Raw genomic sequence first — 19897 nt, forward strand, 5'->3', positions numbered from 1 at the left:
ACGATCGTGACTAAAAGTTGCTTCTGAAATCAACATTTTTTTTTTTTTTTTTTTTTTATTTAAGCATTTCAACTCTATTCCAAGCTTATTTACCAACACAAAAGAAAGGTATATAAGAATATTACATTTTGTAATCGAACCGAGCATTTGATAGCACGCTGCAATATTTGGTAAAATCATCATTACATGCGACAATTATGGCGGAAAGTTTCTTGTAAACTCATCATTGCATGTCACAATCATGACAGAAAGTAGCTTCTAAAATCATCATTGTTCGAAAGTATCAAAGTCTTATAAAAATAGATTTCTACAGTGAAATCGGTTCGAGAGCGGTGAAACCCGCCGAAGTTCTTCTCAGGAAACCAAGGACTTTCATTGTAATATGAAAAATGATGAAAAACGTATTTATTCCGTATGAAAATCTTTGGCTAGCATCGATAAATACATTAAGATTGCAAATAGGATCAACTGTCGTTAAATGAATAGTGGAATACGATTAAACATCCACTAGTAGTAGTAAATAGAATTATGTGGTATTAGGAAGAACCAAAAGTTCGTGCGAGTTTTACGTTATTTTGTAGCTTTTGAAAAACTCTTTCATATTTAATTAGTAGCTAAATGCATAATCCCACTAAAGTTGGTGAATGTGATAAATTCTGGAATATTTATCTACTTGTAGATAATAAACTTGTTGATGCATATGCTGTCTACACGGAAATACTGTCCGAGTAGGTTTAGGGTAGTTGTTGGTGGGGGCGGGAATATTGAAGATTGTTAAATATAATTCCCATCTCGCAATGGCGAATGGGATAAATATTTTGACTGGTTGAGCCCATAGAATACAGTGCAGTTTTTTGAGTACAAATGGTAGAAAGTAGTAGAAAATGGTGATCTTTTGAAAAAAAGTAAAGAGTAGATATCGAACTGAAGAGTTTTGAAAAGAAAGAAGAAGTCAATGCAAAAAGCGTCGAGTTCGAAAAATAATGTTAGTTTTGCACCCCCTTAAAGTTTCAGTAGTGTTCCTCCGAACACTTTAAGGGGGTATTATCGTCTAGAAGTTTGTTTTTTCAGTAATTTTTAGGAATTAATTTTACGAAAACTATCAAACCTACAGTACCAGGTTTTTTATGCATAATAAAACACGTTTCAACTAACAACACAAATTTTTATGAAATACTTGATTGAAATCTATATAAGTTATGCGCTGTTATGCAGGTTGTGGCGTGAGACGCTCGTTCAATCGGGCGCACAGACTGTGGCGGTTCTAGTTATCTGAGACAGAAAAACAAATTTTTTGTTCAATCTATATGAATGTAGTTGTCGTCTGAACTAGAATTAAGTAAGTACTACATTTTTTTATCGGAATCGCGGCTGTTTGAAAATTAAGGTTTAATTTTCCCGGAAAATTGTCAACTAAAATATGAGTGCAGGACCAAAATATTCAAGCTATCGGTATAATTCTAGTTCAGACCATAAGTGATGGTGCCCTCGAAATGTGTGTAAAACCAGAAGTCAGTCGGTCCAATAGTTTTTGAGAAAAACGTGCGCCCGACTTGAAAAATGTCGTTTCGAGAAAAACGCGTTTAAAGTTTGCTATACATTTAGCATTAATACTGGTGAACAGCCTTTAAGCCTCTGTAACTATGAGAGCTCTACGAATTTCAAATTAATATTTTAGAGGCACTTTCTCAAAACCCCAAATGATAAGAAAATGCAAAAAAAAGTCGAATTTTTGAAGTTTCTAGACGATAATACCCCCTTAATATACATCTCGTAACAGTATCCACGAATCGATGTTAGCCTATAGTAATATATGATACTATAAAAGTTTCTTTCTGGCGTTTATACCTGCTACATAAACCAGTAGATAAACTATTAACCCTTTGCACTCGAGGCCTTTTTTTCTGGTATCTACCAGCAACTCGAGATGCTTTCTTAGCATTCTATTGCCACGAATGCTAAGATTATATTGACTTCGAAAAAGAGACTCTTAATTTGAGATTTGAGAATCAGGTCACCTTTGCCTCAACGACAAGCATTTTATTGGCAAAGAAATTAATCTGTTTTAATTAATTTTTAAATAGAGATTTAATTTTATACATTAAAGCTCAGAACTTTGTTGCACGCCTAATACATTGCGCGCCTAATATTTCGATGTGACGTAATAACGAGATCTCGGTATGGAATTTGGCTCTGTAATTCTTCTAGGTGGGAGACACGTTACTTCTGGATCGATTTTTGATGAGGCGCGACAAGTGGGTTAAGCGAGCGAACACAAAAATAATTCGGACGATTGTCATTGAAGAACGTTTGTAAAAGCGACGGTCGGACTTGACCCGAATCGCGCGCAACAATACGCGTTTAGCATACCGAAATTGCCACGAGATCATCGTTGACTATCAATTCGGGCCTCGGATTTGGGACGAGATTGCGAGAACTCTTCGATTGCGAAGCCCGTCGAGGAAACGTATTCGCCGGTTTCTAGGAAGCGTATCAGCATGTGTTGCGTTAGAAACACCTTCGTTCGATGAAAGGAAGATCATTGACCGCTAGAAACTGTCGGTGGTCCGGAAAGTGTGCCTGTTTTAGGCATTTTGCTTTCTTTTGTTACTTTTAAAGAGGTGCAATGGTACACGCAGTTAGTGTAATCAAAATTCAAGAATTTTTGTTCAAAATTTGAGTATTAGGTGAAGAAATTAATTCTGTGCCTTTGTATTAAATTATTTACTGTTTTAGTTTAAATAGAAATATTTAATGGCCATTTTATTTTTATATGTCGAATTATCAACATTAAACGCCTTATTTGTTTCCTAGAGTCGAGTATCGTGAGTAGGCAACCAACAACAGTTAGCAGGTTGCAGTAGATAAACACTGAAATGAAAATGCCTGGTGTTAATAATTTACAGTGACGTATTACTCCTTCGGACAACAAAGCATCGGCGATCTATACACTTTTGCTATTTCCATGAATAGTTTACTTTTCGTAGAAGTCAAGGATTACGGTGATCCGAGCTCAATGGCACGGATGTCTGCGATTCCCATCGTTAAAATTGAACGCGGCTTTCTGTCGGGACGGTACACTCGTTACTTAAGAAGAGGGACGGATGTCTGCGTTATTAAACTAAGTGTGCTTTTTCATGAGCAATGTGCGTGAGTCGCGCCATTTAGAATAGACACAATGGTGTCTTCGTAACCGCTAGCAGTATACAAGCTACTGTACATCAAGCTTTTCGTAGGACACGTGTGTTCGTTACGTTGACTGGCTTCCCGTTTTCGTTTCGCAATCGTTGCGAACCGTTTCTGTTCTTGGTCGAAACGATGATTGTCTAAGAGCTAGAGACGAATTTACTTACGTCACTCATAACTGGAAATAACTCTTTTCTCTTAACGGAAATATAACAAATCATGGGATCTGTCGTCTGGTAAGTCGGTAGCTAGAGTAACGATGCGTATAAGTATTGTGAAGAATGCACAGATAATAGGGAAATTACTTCACCTTTTAATGACTGATTTTTAGCGGAACAATTTATGACACGATAATGTACAGATTTTCGCGTATAAAGTGTTGGAAGTTGTCTTTTACTAATGCTCCATTGCCCTTTATTTTTCTTACTACAGAGTCCAGGCAGTTGTCATAGTCACATTTAAGAATTTCTGTTTTATTGAAGAAATATTGAACTTAATGTATAAATTTATTTGTTATGATATATTTAAAAGTGGCCAAGATGGAGTAAATATCCAGGAATATTTATGGTTTATGTACATAATAACTTGAGAACGTCCCATCAAACAAATTATATATCTGCTGAGTGGATAAAGGATTTAAAAATTTTTTGATTTTTATCAAAATGATAATGGTTTTACTAGATAGTCCCATTTTTCGACTATCGAAAATTTTCGTTTTTCCTTAATAAAATAACAAGTTCTATTTTTAAAAAATTCATTTATCTATTCAGCAGATGTTGACGTCTTTTAACAGATTAATTTGTTCGGTAAAAAAATAAAAAAAAAGCTTCTAAATCTCGACAATCCATGCTTAATTTGCATAGTTCTTACAAAACTTAACTTCGAGTTAGAGAGACAGCTAGAATTAAATTGAAGATTTATTTAGACAACCATTTTGTTGCTGAATGCTCAATTGTTAATTGCAATTTCAATTACTACAGGCAATTGATTTTCGCAATCAGGAAGGTTGTTGGTTGTCTTTTTAATTAATGTTTGCTCAACACTGTTTTGAAAGAACAGGTTGAGCGTTTAAGAGGATTCGTCGAGGAACATTCTGGCACGGTTCGCAGCAATTACGCTTACATTTGCGCATAAGTGTATATAGAGCGTTGTTTTACATAAGCAGCCGAGAAAACACGTTGAATTCTACGATTTTTCGTTACGTGTTAAGCGGACCGTGCTCCGCATTTCACATGTTTAGCATTGTAATTAAATAGAAAGTAACGATCCTCTTCTCGTGGAATACTCCAAATCAATCGTTCAGGGAATATTCGTAACGCTTTTGCAATAAACTGGATGGCGTTTTGTAGAAAGAATTATAGATTTAAAGATTTATTTATATGATATAGGATTATAGATTTATTCTCGGGTTACTTATCCTCCACCTACACTCAATCCCGTAATAAGTATTCGTACCCTCTACGTTTATTGAAGAAAGTCTAAATTAAATACAATAGGTTTGATGTCTTCGAATAAATATACAAATGTAAAGTTTATTTATGTACATATTTATAATCAGACTGCGAATGTTCATGCAAATTCATATTTTTACAGATTCAGATAAAGAATTGAGATTTAAATGAAAGTATGTCTCATCTTCTAAACAGAGGAGCATGTATTTTATTGTTGATATTTGATATATTTTTGCATTCATGCAAAATAGCTTCTTCAGGTGTCAAATAATAGAATATAGTTCCATGCATTGCACTAAAATGTTTAGAGGCAATTAAATACTTATTACTAGACTGAAGATGTTTATTCAAGTTCATAGTTTTATAGAATCACATAACGAATTGAGATTTAAATGAAAGTATGTCTTATTTTCTAAACAGTGTAATATCCATTTTATTGTCGATATTTTATACATTTTTCCATTCTTACATATCCTCATACATTTAACCATATTTTCATTTTCCATAAATGCATAAGAATCCGTAGTTAATTTATAATAAAACATTTATTTGGAAACTTCAAGTCTATCATTTAATTCAGACAAGTTTCTTCAATAGATATAGAAGGTACGAATATTTATGGACTGACCGTATATGCTATCCTGTACTATTCTTATTTATCCTAGATTTATATGCTATAAGTTTGTCATATATACTATACGTCTAAAGATCTATAGATTCTACTTTGCGGCATTTAAAAATTGATTTCTTTTTGTTGACTAACTATATAAAGTCTGATGTTCGAAGGATATGTCTTATAAAACTGGTGGCGTGAAACTGTAAATTGGCCAAGACACGGTTTCGGTTGAAAATACTTTTTTTTTTAGAAAGTAGACTACAATCATATAGGCATCAAAAGTAGTTTTTGATCCACACAGAAAGAAGGCAGATAAATCAACAATATTTTGAAATTCGTCTTTACAAGCGTGGTACAACAGGAGTCGTATATTTTTGAATGAAAATTGGTATAAATTCTGTTCAAGGTTTAATAAAACGTTTCTATTAAACAGACGGTATTTTCAGAAAAAAATCTGTAATATTAGCATTTGTTTAACTAAAAGAACTTTTTGAGGGAGGAAAACTAATCTGGCTGGCCCAAAACGAGCGGTATTTTTGCAAATTTACAAAAGTCGTATGCAGTTGATTGAAACGTCCTTATTACCATACGTAAAGTATTCTCTGATTTTTAAAGGACAATTTTTGTTAACGGTTATATTTATACGTAACGAAAAAATTGACATCATTTCTGTCTATTTTTGACAGGTAGGATCATCAGTGATTTTAATTTATTTGGTAACTGAAAATTATAAAGTTCAGCAGTCTTCATATTTTTCAATGACGTACTAATGTTTAAAAAAGCTTACAAGGTATATTTTTCTTTGATCCTCAAGAATCAATTAAAAAATAAAATTAAAGAATGAATAATCGTACGTTACACGATACATAGGGTTGTTGAAAGTACGTACACAAAACTTTATTGAATCCAGTTAGACAGGTTTCGAGTTATTGGCTTTCAGGTCAAACAGTGTAATTTCGCGTAAAAATGCGTTTGAAGTTTTATTTCTTCCAGTCTTTCAGTTTATGAGCCATATCTTTGTTATTGCTACGAATGTTGCAATGGGCCACTTTCGCCTTCTTTTTAATCGCTCAAGCTATCATTGCACAGAGAAGAAAAGCTGTCGAAATTTGTTTCTTAAATCGATTAGATAACTCCTGAAAATTTGCGCAAGGGAAAGCGAAGAATTTGGTAAGGTGTTTAAAATTGCTGATCGGAGTCACTCGCCGAGTTCCGTTGTCCACGTTTCAATCTCTTCTGTTCTCGATCCTATCGCAACAAGGAAGTGTTCTCGATTTACGGCCAGTATGGTCGTTTTGCAAAATGAAACGGCAATTGGCCTTAAGTCGTCCTCACGTGTGAGCCTTGCTTTCTACGCCTAACTTCTCTTTCTCTCTCTTTCATACATACCTCTATAACAGGGATGAACACTCCTCTGGAGCCACAAGCCTCACGCGGCCTTTATAGATGTCCAGCGAGGCGTTTCCGTAAACTATGTCGATTACGTATCTTTTTTGTTCATAAATTTTACGCTGAAATACATTGCATGCATTCGAATTAACCCTTTCAGTCACCACTAGGTTTCCTTTAGGTTTAATTTCTTTGGAACTCGAAGTGCCAATAAAATGATTGTCGTTGAGGCAAAGGTGACCTGATTCTCAAATCTCAAATTAGAAATCTCAATTTCGAAGTCGATATAATCTTAGCATTCGTCGCAATAGAATGCTAAGAAACATCTCGAGTTGTTGGCAGATACCAGAAAAAAAGGCCTTGAGTGCAAAGGGTTAACGCTAAAAGCACAGAAATCAACTCACATCTATCGTACATACAATTATATCTTTTTAATTGGAGGAAGAGGGGAATTGATAAAATGAATTCGCTAACACAATAATTGTCACCAAAAATCGCGATAAAACCATTGCTAACAGTTGAGTGATTTTAAGAAGATGCAAAAGAAGAAGTTTAATGTGCATTGGCCGAATAGATTGGCTTGGTAGATTTAGCCCTTTGCACTCGAGAGGTGACTCTGTCAGCATTAGGTTTCACGCAGCAAATCTACAATACCTAATGTTTCTTTAGGTTTAATTTCTTTGGAGCTCGAAGTGCCAATAAAATGATTGCCGGCGAGGTAAAGGTGACCTTATTCTCAAATCTAGATAGCTTAGAATTCATGGCAATAGAATGCTAAGAAACATCTCGAGATGGTGGTAGATACCAGAAAAAAAGGTCTCGAGTGCAAAGGGTTAGTATTAAATTTGAATATAGTAAAGAGGATTTATTATGCACATTAATGACATGTTTTTTTTTTAACCAAAATTAATTTAACCTCCTGAAATTGAGGAAAAAGATAAGACTTTTGATATACTTAATAATATAACTATGTAGAAATTAATGTTAGCCTTCATTGATATAGGGTAATGTAGAAAATCCTTCCAACACGTGGACTCTATCTAAATAGGCCGATAGTTAATATTAAAATGTATAGCACTTGGTGAATAGCTATACTTTCTGTCGTAAACATACACACTTTTTACTCACATTAGTGCCTCGGTAATCGCGACGCGGATGTTTATGTAAATTCATATTTTCACAGATTCAGAAAAAGAATTGAAACTGAAATGAAAGTATGTCTTATCTTCTAAACATTTACCATAAATGCATAAACATTCGCGGTCTACCATGACTTTCGACGCGATTCGATAAGTTCACGTCTCTGTTCTGGTCTCGAGAACCAGTTTCATCGAGCTATCGTTGACCTTCGTGGAATCCTAAGACCTAGAAGTTGATGAGACGTTCTTCTTTTCAGATGTGGAGCAATATGACCTGCGTGGACGACTTCTTGAACCGAGCGTTTCACAAATTGGGCCTTGTGGTGGGTCGCCATCCCGGCTATTTCGTGGTTATTCCGGTACTGGTAGCCTTTATCTGTTTCACCGGCTACCAGAGGATTCATTACGAGATCGATCCTGAATACCTCTTCTCGCCGACCAATGGCCCGAGCAAAACGGAGAGGGCGATCGTGGAACAGTACTTCAAGGTCAATTACAGCCACCATTTCAACCTGGGACGCATTACTAGGCCAGGTGGGTCATGTCTCTAATCAAAGAGATCTAGATGCAAATTGCAATCGCACTTATAGGGGTCTTACACGTACTTCGGGCTAAAACATAAGCAGTAGGGGAGGATAGGACGATAGGGAGGATGAGTAGGGCAAGTATTAATCTTTCACACTCCAAGGTTCTTTTGTACCACTAGATAGGTATGGGCACCCTTTGGGTAGTACTTTGTAAATTAAAGTTCTTTAAGGTTCCCCTATGTCTATCTAATTGCTAGGCTTTTGAATAATAATTTTGAACGAGGGGAATTAGTACATTTTAAATAATATTAGTACATTTTAATGTCAGCATCAACATATAGTCATCAACACGTAGAATTCGTATAGAATTCGTAAGCGTAGTTAATATTAGTACATTTTAGTTTCAGCATCATCAGATAGTCACCTGTATGAAAATAATTTAGTTATCATTAATTTAAATAAGAAAAATAACATTTATTAAGGGGACTTAATAATACTAAACTTAATTAATATCAGCACCATCGAATTATCATCTGTAAAAGAAATAATTTAAGTAAGGTCGACATCAACAGATTCTAATATCAGTACCATTAGATTATCATCTGTAAAAATAATTTAATTAATCATAATTTAAATAAGAAAGAATAATTTTTATTAAGTTTACGAAACTCAGACAATTTGATAGATGATAATGATCGCTATGTCGTTAGCTAAATAGATTCTCTAAATTATATCGATCGCACTTCCATTAAAAAATATGACAAAAGCTACGCATCAACCTAACATTACCGCCCCTTTTTCCCTACACGTGAGTTTACGATGCATCAATTGCTATTGAGAGCAGTGCGAATAAACTCTTTCCCAGAGAAAGTTAGCTGACATTTTCTAGCCATAGCAAAGTCCTTGAGAAAAGTATTCATAACAGAACCGTGCCAGCGACGTTCTCAAAATTGGCATTGTTCCCGTCGATCATAGCGCAAACCTAGTCACATGTCGTTAAGGCAAGTCTTAACACCTTGACCGAATAAGGTTGATATAGTCTCCTTTACGCGCGTGTGTGTGTGTAGTGCGTGAGACAAACATACTGACTTTCTTGAGTCATAAAACAAGTCTTCCTTATTGCCAAGTTGCCTACTGGTTGTAGGGATTACTTATTTTTACTAAACTTGGATTCGAATGGTTTTTATTTGTTCGTTATTTTTTTGTTTCCTTATTGTTGGAGAACAATCTTTTTTACGATATGTTTCAAGTATTCTAGATATTGTAGACATGTTGCTATACTCCATATAAACTTATTTGTGAGATACAAGTATACCAGATATTTTAGACATCTTACTATTGTTCATTCAAATTCATTTGTACAGCACAAGTATTCGAAAGATTCCAGATACCCTACTATATGCCAAAGAAAGTTACTTGTAACGTACAACTATACCAGATATTCTGGACATCCTACTATATTTCATAGAAATTCAATTGTAAAGTACAGTAAAGTCTCCATAAATACACAAATTTCTCTACGATAAATGCACAGAAACCATCCCCGCCACTAAGGGTACACCCTTTGATGGGTCCACGAGTTCGATCGCCGAGTAGTGTAACATGATCTTGGATCGGATATCTCGGCGAGACAATGCTAATGCAACGATAAAACTTTTTTTATTATTAACTTTTTTGTTGTAAAACTTTTACCATCATATTCCTGACATTTTTCTGATGAAAATGAGACCAAACACGACGTCATTGGCAACATATTTACTTGTAACATTTCATTATGTTTCATGTATCGTAGAACACAAACTAAAAAAAGATGCATGGTAAAGTTGCATTAAATTGTCTCGCCGACATACCCTAGTGTTTTCGCTCCGTCCTCTTCTTTATTCGCTGTCCTTCTCTACGTTCGAAGCTCGTCGGCAAACATCAGAGAATATACGAACTCTACGATAAGCGCACAAGTTCAGTCCCGACCTTGTGCATTTATAGAGACTTTACTGTACGAAACTTTCAGATATTTTAGACATTTATCTCTCTCTCCGCAATTTCACAATTCTCAGTGGCTTTTCCTGATTATTTCAGGTCGATTCGGTCACGTAATTATAACGTCGAAGGATGGAAACGAGAATTTGCTGAGAAGAGCTGTTTTTGACGAGTTGGCTCAATTAGACGAAGTGATTAGAACCGCGAAAGCAACATACGAGGGTGAAGTTTTCACCTACGAACAAATATGCGCCAGGTGGTTGGACAAATGCTTCGCCAACGACATCCTGAAACTCTCGGATATCATAGAGTAAGTATTGGCATAAATTTAGTCGGTCTTGAAAGAGTTGATTGAAAGAAAGCGTGGATAGTATTATTGATAATATTCTGTCGCCATTAGACTGTGAATGTTTAAGCATTTATCGCAACTGGAGGTATAGGAAAATGTATGAGAATAAACTCAAATATATTTAAAATATTGACAATAAAATACATGTTACACTGTTTAACTAAAACTACTTTAAGTAAAACTACTTTATGATAACACTGTTCAGAATTCTCAAGTCTGACAAGTTACACGTTTTCGGTACTCTTGAGCGTTATCTACGGAACCGACAATTGTTACACTCATTATTTCATGGGAAGGTGGTTGTGTCTGTGGCCCATATAAGTAGTCGGTAGCACTTTACAGGGATGTGGAGAAGAGGGAGCTGAACTTGACGTTTCCGGTGATGTTCAATCCGGTTACCTGGGAGATTCATTTTCTGCCAGTCTACTTCGGTGGGAGTGTGATCAACGAAGACCTGGTTGTGGAAACTGCACCATCGATGCAGCTCGCTTACTTCCTCTCTGCTGACAGCTCGCGCCTAGACGCAATGTAAGTTGATTTCGGACGAATTTTACTATACCATTTTTAAAACCTAAATAGTCATCCGTACATCATCATCCCTGAAAAATTAAAAAAATTATACAGGTGTATAGTCCATAAATAGTCCATGTCAAACATCTTCATTTCTGAACAATTTTAAAAATGATACAGTTGTAACGTTCCACTTAAATGGTTAATTCCAAACATCTCCATCTCTAATTAATCTAAAACATGACACGGTCATAACATTCTATTGGTACATTTAAATAGTCCATTCCAAACGTCTCCATTTCTAAACAATTTAAAATATGATACAGGTGTGACATCCAGCTAATCCATTCAAATAATCAATTCCAAACATCTTCACCTTTGAACAGTTTAAAAAATAATACAGTCGTAACGTCCAACTGGCGTACTAAAATATATAATTCCGAATATCCTCATCTTGGAACAATTTAAAAAGTGACATAGTTGTAACGTTAAACTTACGTTAACGTTAATCACGTAAATAATCTTATTCCAAACGTCTCCACCTCTAAACAACTTCACACATTGATCGTCATGACACCCATATATGGTCGCTGAAGCTGAAGAACTAAAAACAGAAATTTTAAAAGTCAGGTGTCAAAGAAAATAAATTTGAAAGAATTTCTTGACATACGATAAAGTTACAAATATAAATACCACGATAAATATTTGATTATGTATTAGCGTGGCGGTCAACGCGTTAAAAAATGACACAGATGTAACGTTCCACTGATACACTGATACAATCAATTCCAAACGTCACCATCTCTGAACAATTTAAATAATAATACAGAAATAACGTCAAACTAAACGGTTTCTTCTCCTCAAACAGTGGAGCGGCGTGGGAAGAAGCTTTCCTCGAGACCGTTAGGAAAGTTGAGGAAGAAGGTGTCTTCAAACACATCGCCACCGCGAGGTTCGCTTCCAGGACCCTCGAGCTCGAACTAGAGGAGAACACAAAGACCATCGTGCCTTACTTTTCGAGTACGTTCATCCTGATGGCTGTCTTTTCCGTGGCGACTTGCATGATGACCGATTGGGTGCGTAGCAAGCCTTGGTTGGGGCTGCTTGGAAATGTTTCCGCAGCGATGGCCACCGTAGCTGCGTTTGGTCTCTGCATCTACCTAGGCGTCGATTTCATCGGTCTCAATCTGGCTGCACCGTTTCTCATGATTGGTAAGTTAAACACTCGCTTTTCTTTACATTTTCCTAAATCGTCTACAATTTAGCGCGACTCTAAGGTGTCGTATACCCAATACGAATATTGTCAGGTTGTTGGGGAGTCGTTGTTTCTTGGAACATAATTATTTTATTTACCCTCTATAGGCTCGTGTAACCTTCAGGTCATATGCTAGTATTTAATAATTATTAATTAATAATAATAGTATTTTAGTTAATAATTTTAGTTTTTGTTTTTACAAGATGAGGTATACGTCTTAATTATATAATTATAAAATATACGTAAAATGTACATATGTTGGAAATATTCTCATACAATTACTATAATGATATTATTATTTCATTTTGGATAAGTGCACATACCTTTTAGTTATGCTTCGTATGTGTTTATTATGTTAGTTTGTATCATAAATCCATAAAATCTGCGGTCTACATCGCTATCTGATTCAGGTAAATTTCTTTAATAGACATACAGGGTAGGAATTTGTATGGGGCTGACCGTATGTGTACACAAAGAAAAAAGAATATCGAAGAGAATATTAAATGTTTTACATTAAAATCTCGTGACCCCATTTGTGGTCGCGACCCATAGTTTAAGAAGCCCTGGTTTAGATAAACAATGTCATAATTTATCTTTCTATATGATTATTATAGAAGTTATAAAGTTGTTAATACGTACGTTTTAAACATTCTTCTTGTTTAACACTCACTGGAATAACTTGATCTTTATAGGAGTTACAAAGTTGGAGGCATTACTTTTCATTCACTCCTCGTATTAATTATCCTGAACGTTGTCGCGTTTGAGTCGAAAAAGGCGCCACTCTGATCGGAAAATACGACTCGCGGTCATAATTTGCATTTTTTCCGATAATTTAAGAGTGACGTGGCCTTTTATCTATCTGTGAGATGAATAATGAAGAATTGTCACATGAATTCCATGAAAGCTGAGCCATGTTGGAACGTCGACGAAATCACTAACGAATGCGTTTCGCATGTTTCTGCGGGAACTATTGTTCACCGTACACAGCTTGAATATTCGTGGCTTTATTAATCATCTTATTTTCCCTTTCTTTGTCTTTGCGCTTTGTCTCTTGACTAAATCGTAATTGACCGAGGTCAACTTAATAATGTAATACAGACTCGACGAACTAAAATAATCGGTATCGAACAGATGAGCAAAACTACTATTTAGATCAAAATTTAGAGCAACGAATAAAGGACAAGTCGCATATCGGTTAACTGAAAATTAGAATTTCTAGTGTAATTTAATCGCGCAATTAAAGAATCGCGAAATATTTGATGAATTATCCATTTTTCGCTGTTGTAACACCTAGGGTAACTTTGAAAGGGCAGCATCCACTTTTATTTTCTTAAATTTTCCTTGAAGATACTTGTATGTATATCAGAGAACCCGCGCGGGAAAGTGATACAAAATCAAACGATTTTACGGAAATTGAAAAATGATTGAATAGAATGTAATTCAATTTTTCAATGATATAATGAGGCACCATAAGTTACTTTATGCAACGTAATTCTCGCCCTTGTAGCGAAAAATGAAATAGGCCTGCATAGTCTGCACACTGCTAAAAAGAAATAAACCAAGCAACCATTAAACCAATAAACGTAATCGATTGAACGAGCGTCGCTCCTCGATGGAAAGTAGCCCAGCAGATTACATTTCGGTTCCCTTGTCCACCTTGTTGAGACAACTCGGTTCCGGCTCAGTCTCAACTCGATGGACGTTACTAAACTTTGAAAAATGCCGATTTAATGCCCTCGTGTGGCACAATACGATTACACGAAAAGCTTCAGGCCGTGGAAAAAGAATGTTGAGGACGATTTCGTAACGATCCAGTCGAACGTACACGAGTGCAATCATTGTTGGCAATCAAGAAACTTTGATCGCTGTTGGATGCAAGCTGGCGTGACGACGAAAGGGAAAAGTCGCGCAAGGGGACTTCCGCTTTTCACGCAAATCACCGTTCTTCCCGTCTGTGATTCCACGACGGTTGTTCGGTGATCCATTCGCGGCCGATCGAAGAGGGCTTGGAAAACAATGTCGCAAGGATTTCGTTTACGAGCGGTCTCGTTAGGCCGTTGCTGATTTCACTGACATGATCGTTGATCAAGCCAACAAAAAATGGGAATTAATCCGTAAAGATTGCACAACGTCGACTTTCGCGAGTCTGAAAACATAGTTGACGCTAATAGAGATACTTCTGGCGAGGATTCGATTATTTTTGTCTCTAGCTATCTATACTCAGATCTACAGTGTAAGAAGTGTTCGTTCAAGAATCAATTTTCAAAATAAATCTTCATATATTTAGTTCATTCATAAATTTTAGAGAAAGAAATAATTAACCAAATAATTAACCGCCATTCCTTCTAATTTTTAGAGTAGATTTTGCGTAAATTAAAGTTTGTTACTTTTAATGTTTACCTCTTATTTCTTTCTTTATTAGTTTTACTTTAAATTAATTGCTGTACGAATATTTCTTGCACTAACTGTATATGTATTAGGTTGGTGCATATGAAATGTCGTTTTTTCAGTGTTTGAATTATCCGAGACGATAACATTTACTTCACGCTACACTGTCGCCAATTGTTTCTAATCATATTAAAGAGGAAGGAATATACTGTAAGACACGTATATCGAATAGAACAGACGTTTAGAATAGAATCATTCGAGCCTCATTACGTATTTATTTTATGTCGTTTGCGTTTCACTGACTGTTCAACCGCGTGTTCCTTCTTGAATCAGTAGGCGACTGTCTTTTGTTTTCCGTAACTCAGATGTTTCAATCGATATTTCTCATTGTGAATATAACTATGCCACAAGTTTATTTACAAATTTTGAGATTTCAAATTGAAAACGTACTCTTATCAAAATTGATATTGATATCAATTAATCATTGATTAGCATTACTAGCTATATAACTATGCCACAAGTTTATTTACAAATTTTGAGATTTCAAATTGAAAACGTACTCTTATCATAATTGATATTGATATCACTTAATCATTGATTAGCATTACTAGCGAAAGGGATAAATTCACTTTTCGACCCGTCCATTTTACCTTTGTACTCGTACCAGTCTTGCCTCTATTAACACGTATGATCTCTATCGTATTCCGTTTCAAAAATGTCGTTTACGTGGGCCGCCCTATTCATAGGTTGACGCGTATTTCCTGGTAACTATTAGGTTCGACCGTTTAACAAATTTGGTTCACTGTCAGCAACGCGTGAAAGGTTTCCGCCGTAAAGATCATGCTCGTCCTTGCCGAGCATTGAATAAACGACGCCCTGCGTTTATTAGTAGCTATAAATTGCCGTCGAAACTTAGACGGGTGGTCGACGGGGTGAATCACGAATAAACCGGCCATTCTGATTCACTCTGCGCGCGCTAACTGTCGCCTCGTTATCGCGATAATGGCACCGCGGTCGTTTTTCTAATAAGGGACAAGCGATGACAAATCGCTCGTCACCAGACACGATCGCTTATTTTTGTCCCATCGCGCGTCGTGCCTGCCAATAATGCTGTGTACATGGTTTCATTTAAAGTACAATTTTCAAATTTTGTTACAAAAAATTTGAATTATTCCTCGATGAGAAGATTAGTTGATAACGTCTCTTCAAGCTGTTTATTTGTCTGTATACGTTCTGGCTAGTAAGATAAATATATGTATATCTTATAAAACCAGACTCCGGATCTTGATGCATTTATAGGAAATTTGAATGTGTAAGAACCTACTAAATGCAAACAATATGCAAGAATATAAAAAAGATTGAAAGTAAAGTTCATGTTATAATATTTGCAGAATCAAATAAATTCCTATTTAGGTTCAATTTTTCTAGGCACGTTCGCGAAGATTTTATTTTGCATAAAGATCCGCAGTCTACTTATAACATACATATATTAAACGATTCAAATTATGACAAAATTATAGTTATTCCCATAAATTATTAGTCATTTTTAAAATAATTAATACATTTATTCACACAATTATGAAATATCTGAATTAAGTTCATTTATATTGTACATATCATATTCTTATAAGTTATTAGTAATTTTTAAATTAAGTAATATTATTATGAATTCAATTATAATATATCTATTAAAATATTTATAATTATATTATTACATAACAAAATTATATTATTACATAACAAAATTATACTGCAAGAGAGATCTTTATTTCTACAAAAGGAAGTATTTAGAATGTATATCTAAGTATTTATTTTTGACTCAAGTGTCGTTGAAGTGAATAATTAGATCTTCGGTAAAAATGAAGATACTTAACTACAACGTTGTATGCACTTATGTGGATACTTTCTATGCTGGCTACTGTTCAACAATTTTTAGTTATTGCATTTTGTAGTCGATTGTTTGCCTCTAAGAACTAACCGAAGAGAAATCTGATAGAAATGAGAATTGAATCGAGATGAATTTTTGTTGGCAGGTATCGGAATCGACGACACATTCGTGATGCTGGCAGCTTGGAGACGTACCAGTATCATGAAACCGGTACCTGAAAGGATGGCCGCGACTCTGAGCGAGGCTGCTGTCTCGATTACGATAACCTCGTTGACCGATATGATATCGTTTTTCATCGGGATCCTCTCACCTTTCCCGTCGGTCCAGATCTTTTGTATCTATTCGGGTAAGTTTCCGGGAAGTTGGCGGGTAGATGGAGACCAATCTATGCAGAATTGTTTGCCAAGTGCCGTTCTTGCCTACAAAATCGATCGATTTTCTCTGAAAACTTCGTAATATAAGTACAGGTGTACGATAACGGCATCATATTCCATATAGACAATAGTAACTTCTTACTTTATTATTAAATAAAGGTAGTGGATACTTAAAAATACTCTGAAACACTTTTAAATTCTGTAATGGAAAGAAATTTTAAAAGGGGTCGTGTGACAAAAGTGTGGAACCATTTTTGAAAATTTATTAAATGTTTCAGAAGTTGGCCATGATAACAACTGAAATACCTAATAATTGACGATACTTTGTATTCATAGTTGGTCACTTAAACTGGAAAGGAATTTGTGAGAACAAATGATTGGTAGTGATAGTTGATTAGATTAAACACATTTTCTGCATAGACTATAATAAGTTCTTCTTTCATTATTAAATACAGATTGTGGATGCCTAAAAATACTCTAGAACACTTCTAAATTATGTAATGGGAAAGGATTTTGAAACTAGAATTGTGTGATCAAAATGTGGTATCATTTTTTTAAGAATTTAGAAACTGCTTCAAAAGTTGGTCAACATAACAAATATCTAGTAGTTGACGATACTTTGTATTTATAGTTAACCACGCGAGCTAGAAGGAAATTTAAAAAACAGCAATGCAGACAATTGCAACAGTATAGATTATTTTCCACAGTTATTATTAATACAAATTAAAATAAAATTCCGAGTTCATAGGAAATTCAATTCGGGAATAGAATAGACATTGCGAGTTTTGCTCATTTTCGTAAAATCATATACATGAGAAACTATTGCCATTAGTTGAATTAGTGTGACATAATTTAGCAGCTGATCCTGTCGGCGTCAATCGATAACGGCGATTATCCTCTGAAATGCATCAGTATCGTATAGATCACAATCTAAAAATTTAGTTAAAAATATTTACTCTAAAAATTGTTAAGTAGGTGCAATCTGAATAGATTATAAATTGCAATTAAACTGGAATGACAAAAGTTAGCGATTTACTACTCCGATCAACTTCTAGAAATGATTTAGAATTCATGAATTTTTAAATGACGGAAAAGAGGGTTACCCCTGTACTCTGATTTCAAGTGAAAGTTGAGAGCGACATCGTGTGGAATCAGAAAAGCAAAGGCGATTTTTGCACCGGTTCCGATTACAATAATCGACGAGTTTTGCTCTGTTTGGTTAGGATTCGCGGTGGTTTTCACTTTCGTCTTCCATCTGACGTTCTTCACGGGATGTGTGGCCATAAGCGGCTACTGCGAGCAGAAGAATCTCCACAGCATCATGTGCTGCAAAGTTCAACCACTCTCCAAGTCCAGTAAGTGTATCTTGCATTAAGCCCTTTTAACGTAAAAACTAATGTTATTTGTAATAAAAACAGGAAGTTCGTATTCATTTGTCATAATACATACACACCCCTGTTCATAAGTATGTCGATACTTCTTCAATTGGAATAAATGTCTAAAAAAAATTGACGTATCTATTAATAAATATCGCATATGTTTCTGTATTTAGTTTTTTGTTCCATTAGAGAACACATTTGATCAGTAGTTTATTTAATATCTTATCACTAATAATAAAAAATAATTCAATTTTCTTTTCGTTAATGCATCCACCGTGTGCTCTTAAAACTTCTGAAATGATGAGATTTAATATGACACTCCAAATTTTAATATTATTAAACGTTTCTAAATGCATATTTAAAACAGAATTTAGCAACAAAACATTTTGTAGTAATCATTTACTGTGCGTAAGTGTTCGCATATTTATAGCCAAGCTGTATATAATATGTTCATTAAGGCACGTTCCATTTGTCAAAGTATTTCAGTCGTTTATTCGCAATAGTTTTATTTGGATATCGATATAACATTGTGCCCCAAGTGGTAATCACATGAATGGGTTTAGATGAATAAATTGATTTTCATAAGTGAATTTACGCTTTTTTCCAAATGACAAACAACGTTTTACTTAACTGTCTAATAAATTTAATTTTCACTTAAATACGGAGAAGTTTAATTTGTTTATACTATTTTTCATGTATTTTTACATCATTCTTGGGAAAGCACAAAGTAATTTCAACTACCAATGGTAAAAAGTAAAAAAATGAAGCGTGAATTCGTCCAGCACAGGGTCCCAACTACTTTTCGCTCGTGCTAGTAGTTCTTCTGTATTTTATCTATCTTTGTATTAAACAGAAAAATTCTTTAGCGCATAAATTATTTCACAATTACAAAAATAGTAGACTGCAATAATAGCGATGTCAAAGTCACCCATCATTATTGGATTAAAAAAACACATGATAGACGATGAGCGAAGATTCACCTTTTACCAGAATGATGGGAAAGGCTGATAGAAAGTGGTGGAAGATATTTTGATTAACCCCTTAAGTGGAAATGACGAGTTTGGCTCGCATAGTCTTGCCTTCTTTCTATCTTAACATCGTCTCATTGTAGATATAAAAAAAAAGACATGTCAAAGGAAAGTAATATATAAGGTGGCTTTACACTTACCTGATTGGTTCGAGAACAATCACAAACTTCAAGAATATTAGTTACAGACAATCATTATAAATAAATGATAAATATAAAAAAGAATTTAATAATAGTTTGTAATTATGTTCGTAATAATTTTCACTAAATCGACAACTTGTTTTTTCGTATTTTAATCTCATTGTTATTATAGTTAAAAAGGGTACCTTTTAACTTTTATTTTTTGGAACAGTATCGAATAGTGTCAATGCCCGATCCATTATCGTAGCTTGTGGAAAAAAGTAAACGGTCCCGTGGAAACTCTTCGACCCAGTGATAGTAG

General features: G+C 34.9%; 1 protein-coding gene across 3 annotated transcripts in view; it reads left to right on the forward strand.

Annotated features, from left to right (window-relative positions):
* LOC128876609 (patched domain-containing protein 3) overlaps positions 1–19897 on the forward strand; it is a 59843-nt gene that overhangs the window by 24175 nt on the left and 15771 nt on the right. The window contains exons 2-7 of one of the 3 annotated variants that reach the window (XM_054123100.1): positions 8039–8315; positions 10385–10595; positions 10977–11162; positions 12013–12356; positions 16821–17021; positions 18273–18404. In XM_054123100.1, the coding sequence (XP_053979075.1) occupies positions 8039–8315; positions 10385–10595; positions 10977–11162; positions 12013–12356; positions 16821–17021; positions 18273–18404 (1351 nt within the window). Of the gene's footprint in view, positions 1–8038; positions 8316–10384; positions 10596–10966; positions 11163–12012; positions 12357–16820; positions 17022–18272; positions 18405–19897 lie in introns of those variants that run through there. The other 2 variants (XM_054123101.1, XM_054123102.1) reach the window with 2 other exon arrangements.

Source organism: Hylaeus volcanicus, chromosome 5 (genome assembly GCF_026283585.1).
Source record: "Hylaeus volcanicus isolate JK05 chromosome 5, UHH_iyHylVolc1.0_haploid, whole genome shotgun sequence".
Taxonomy (NCBI): Eukaryota; Metazoa; Arthropoda; class Insecta; order Hymenoptera; family Colletidae; genus Hylaeus; species Hylaeus volcanicus.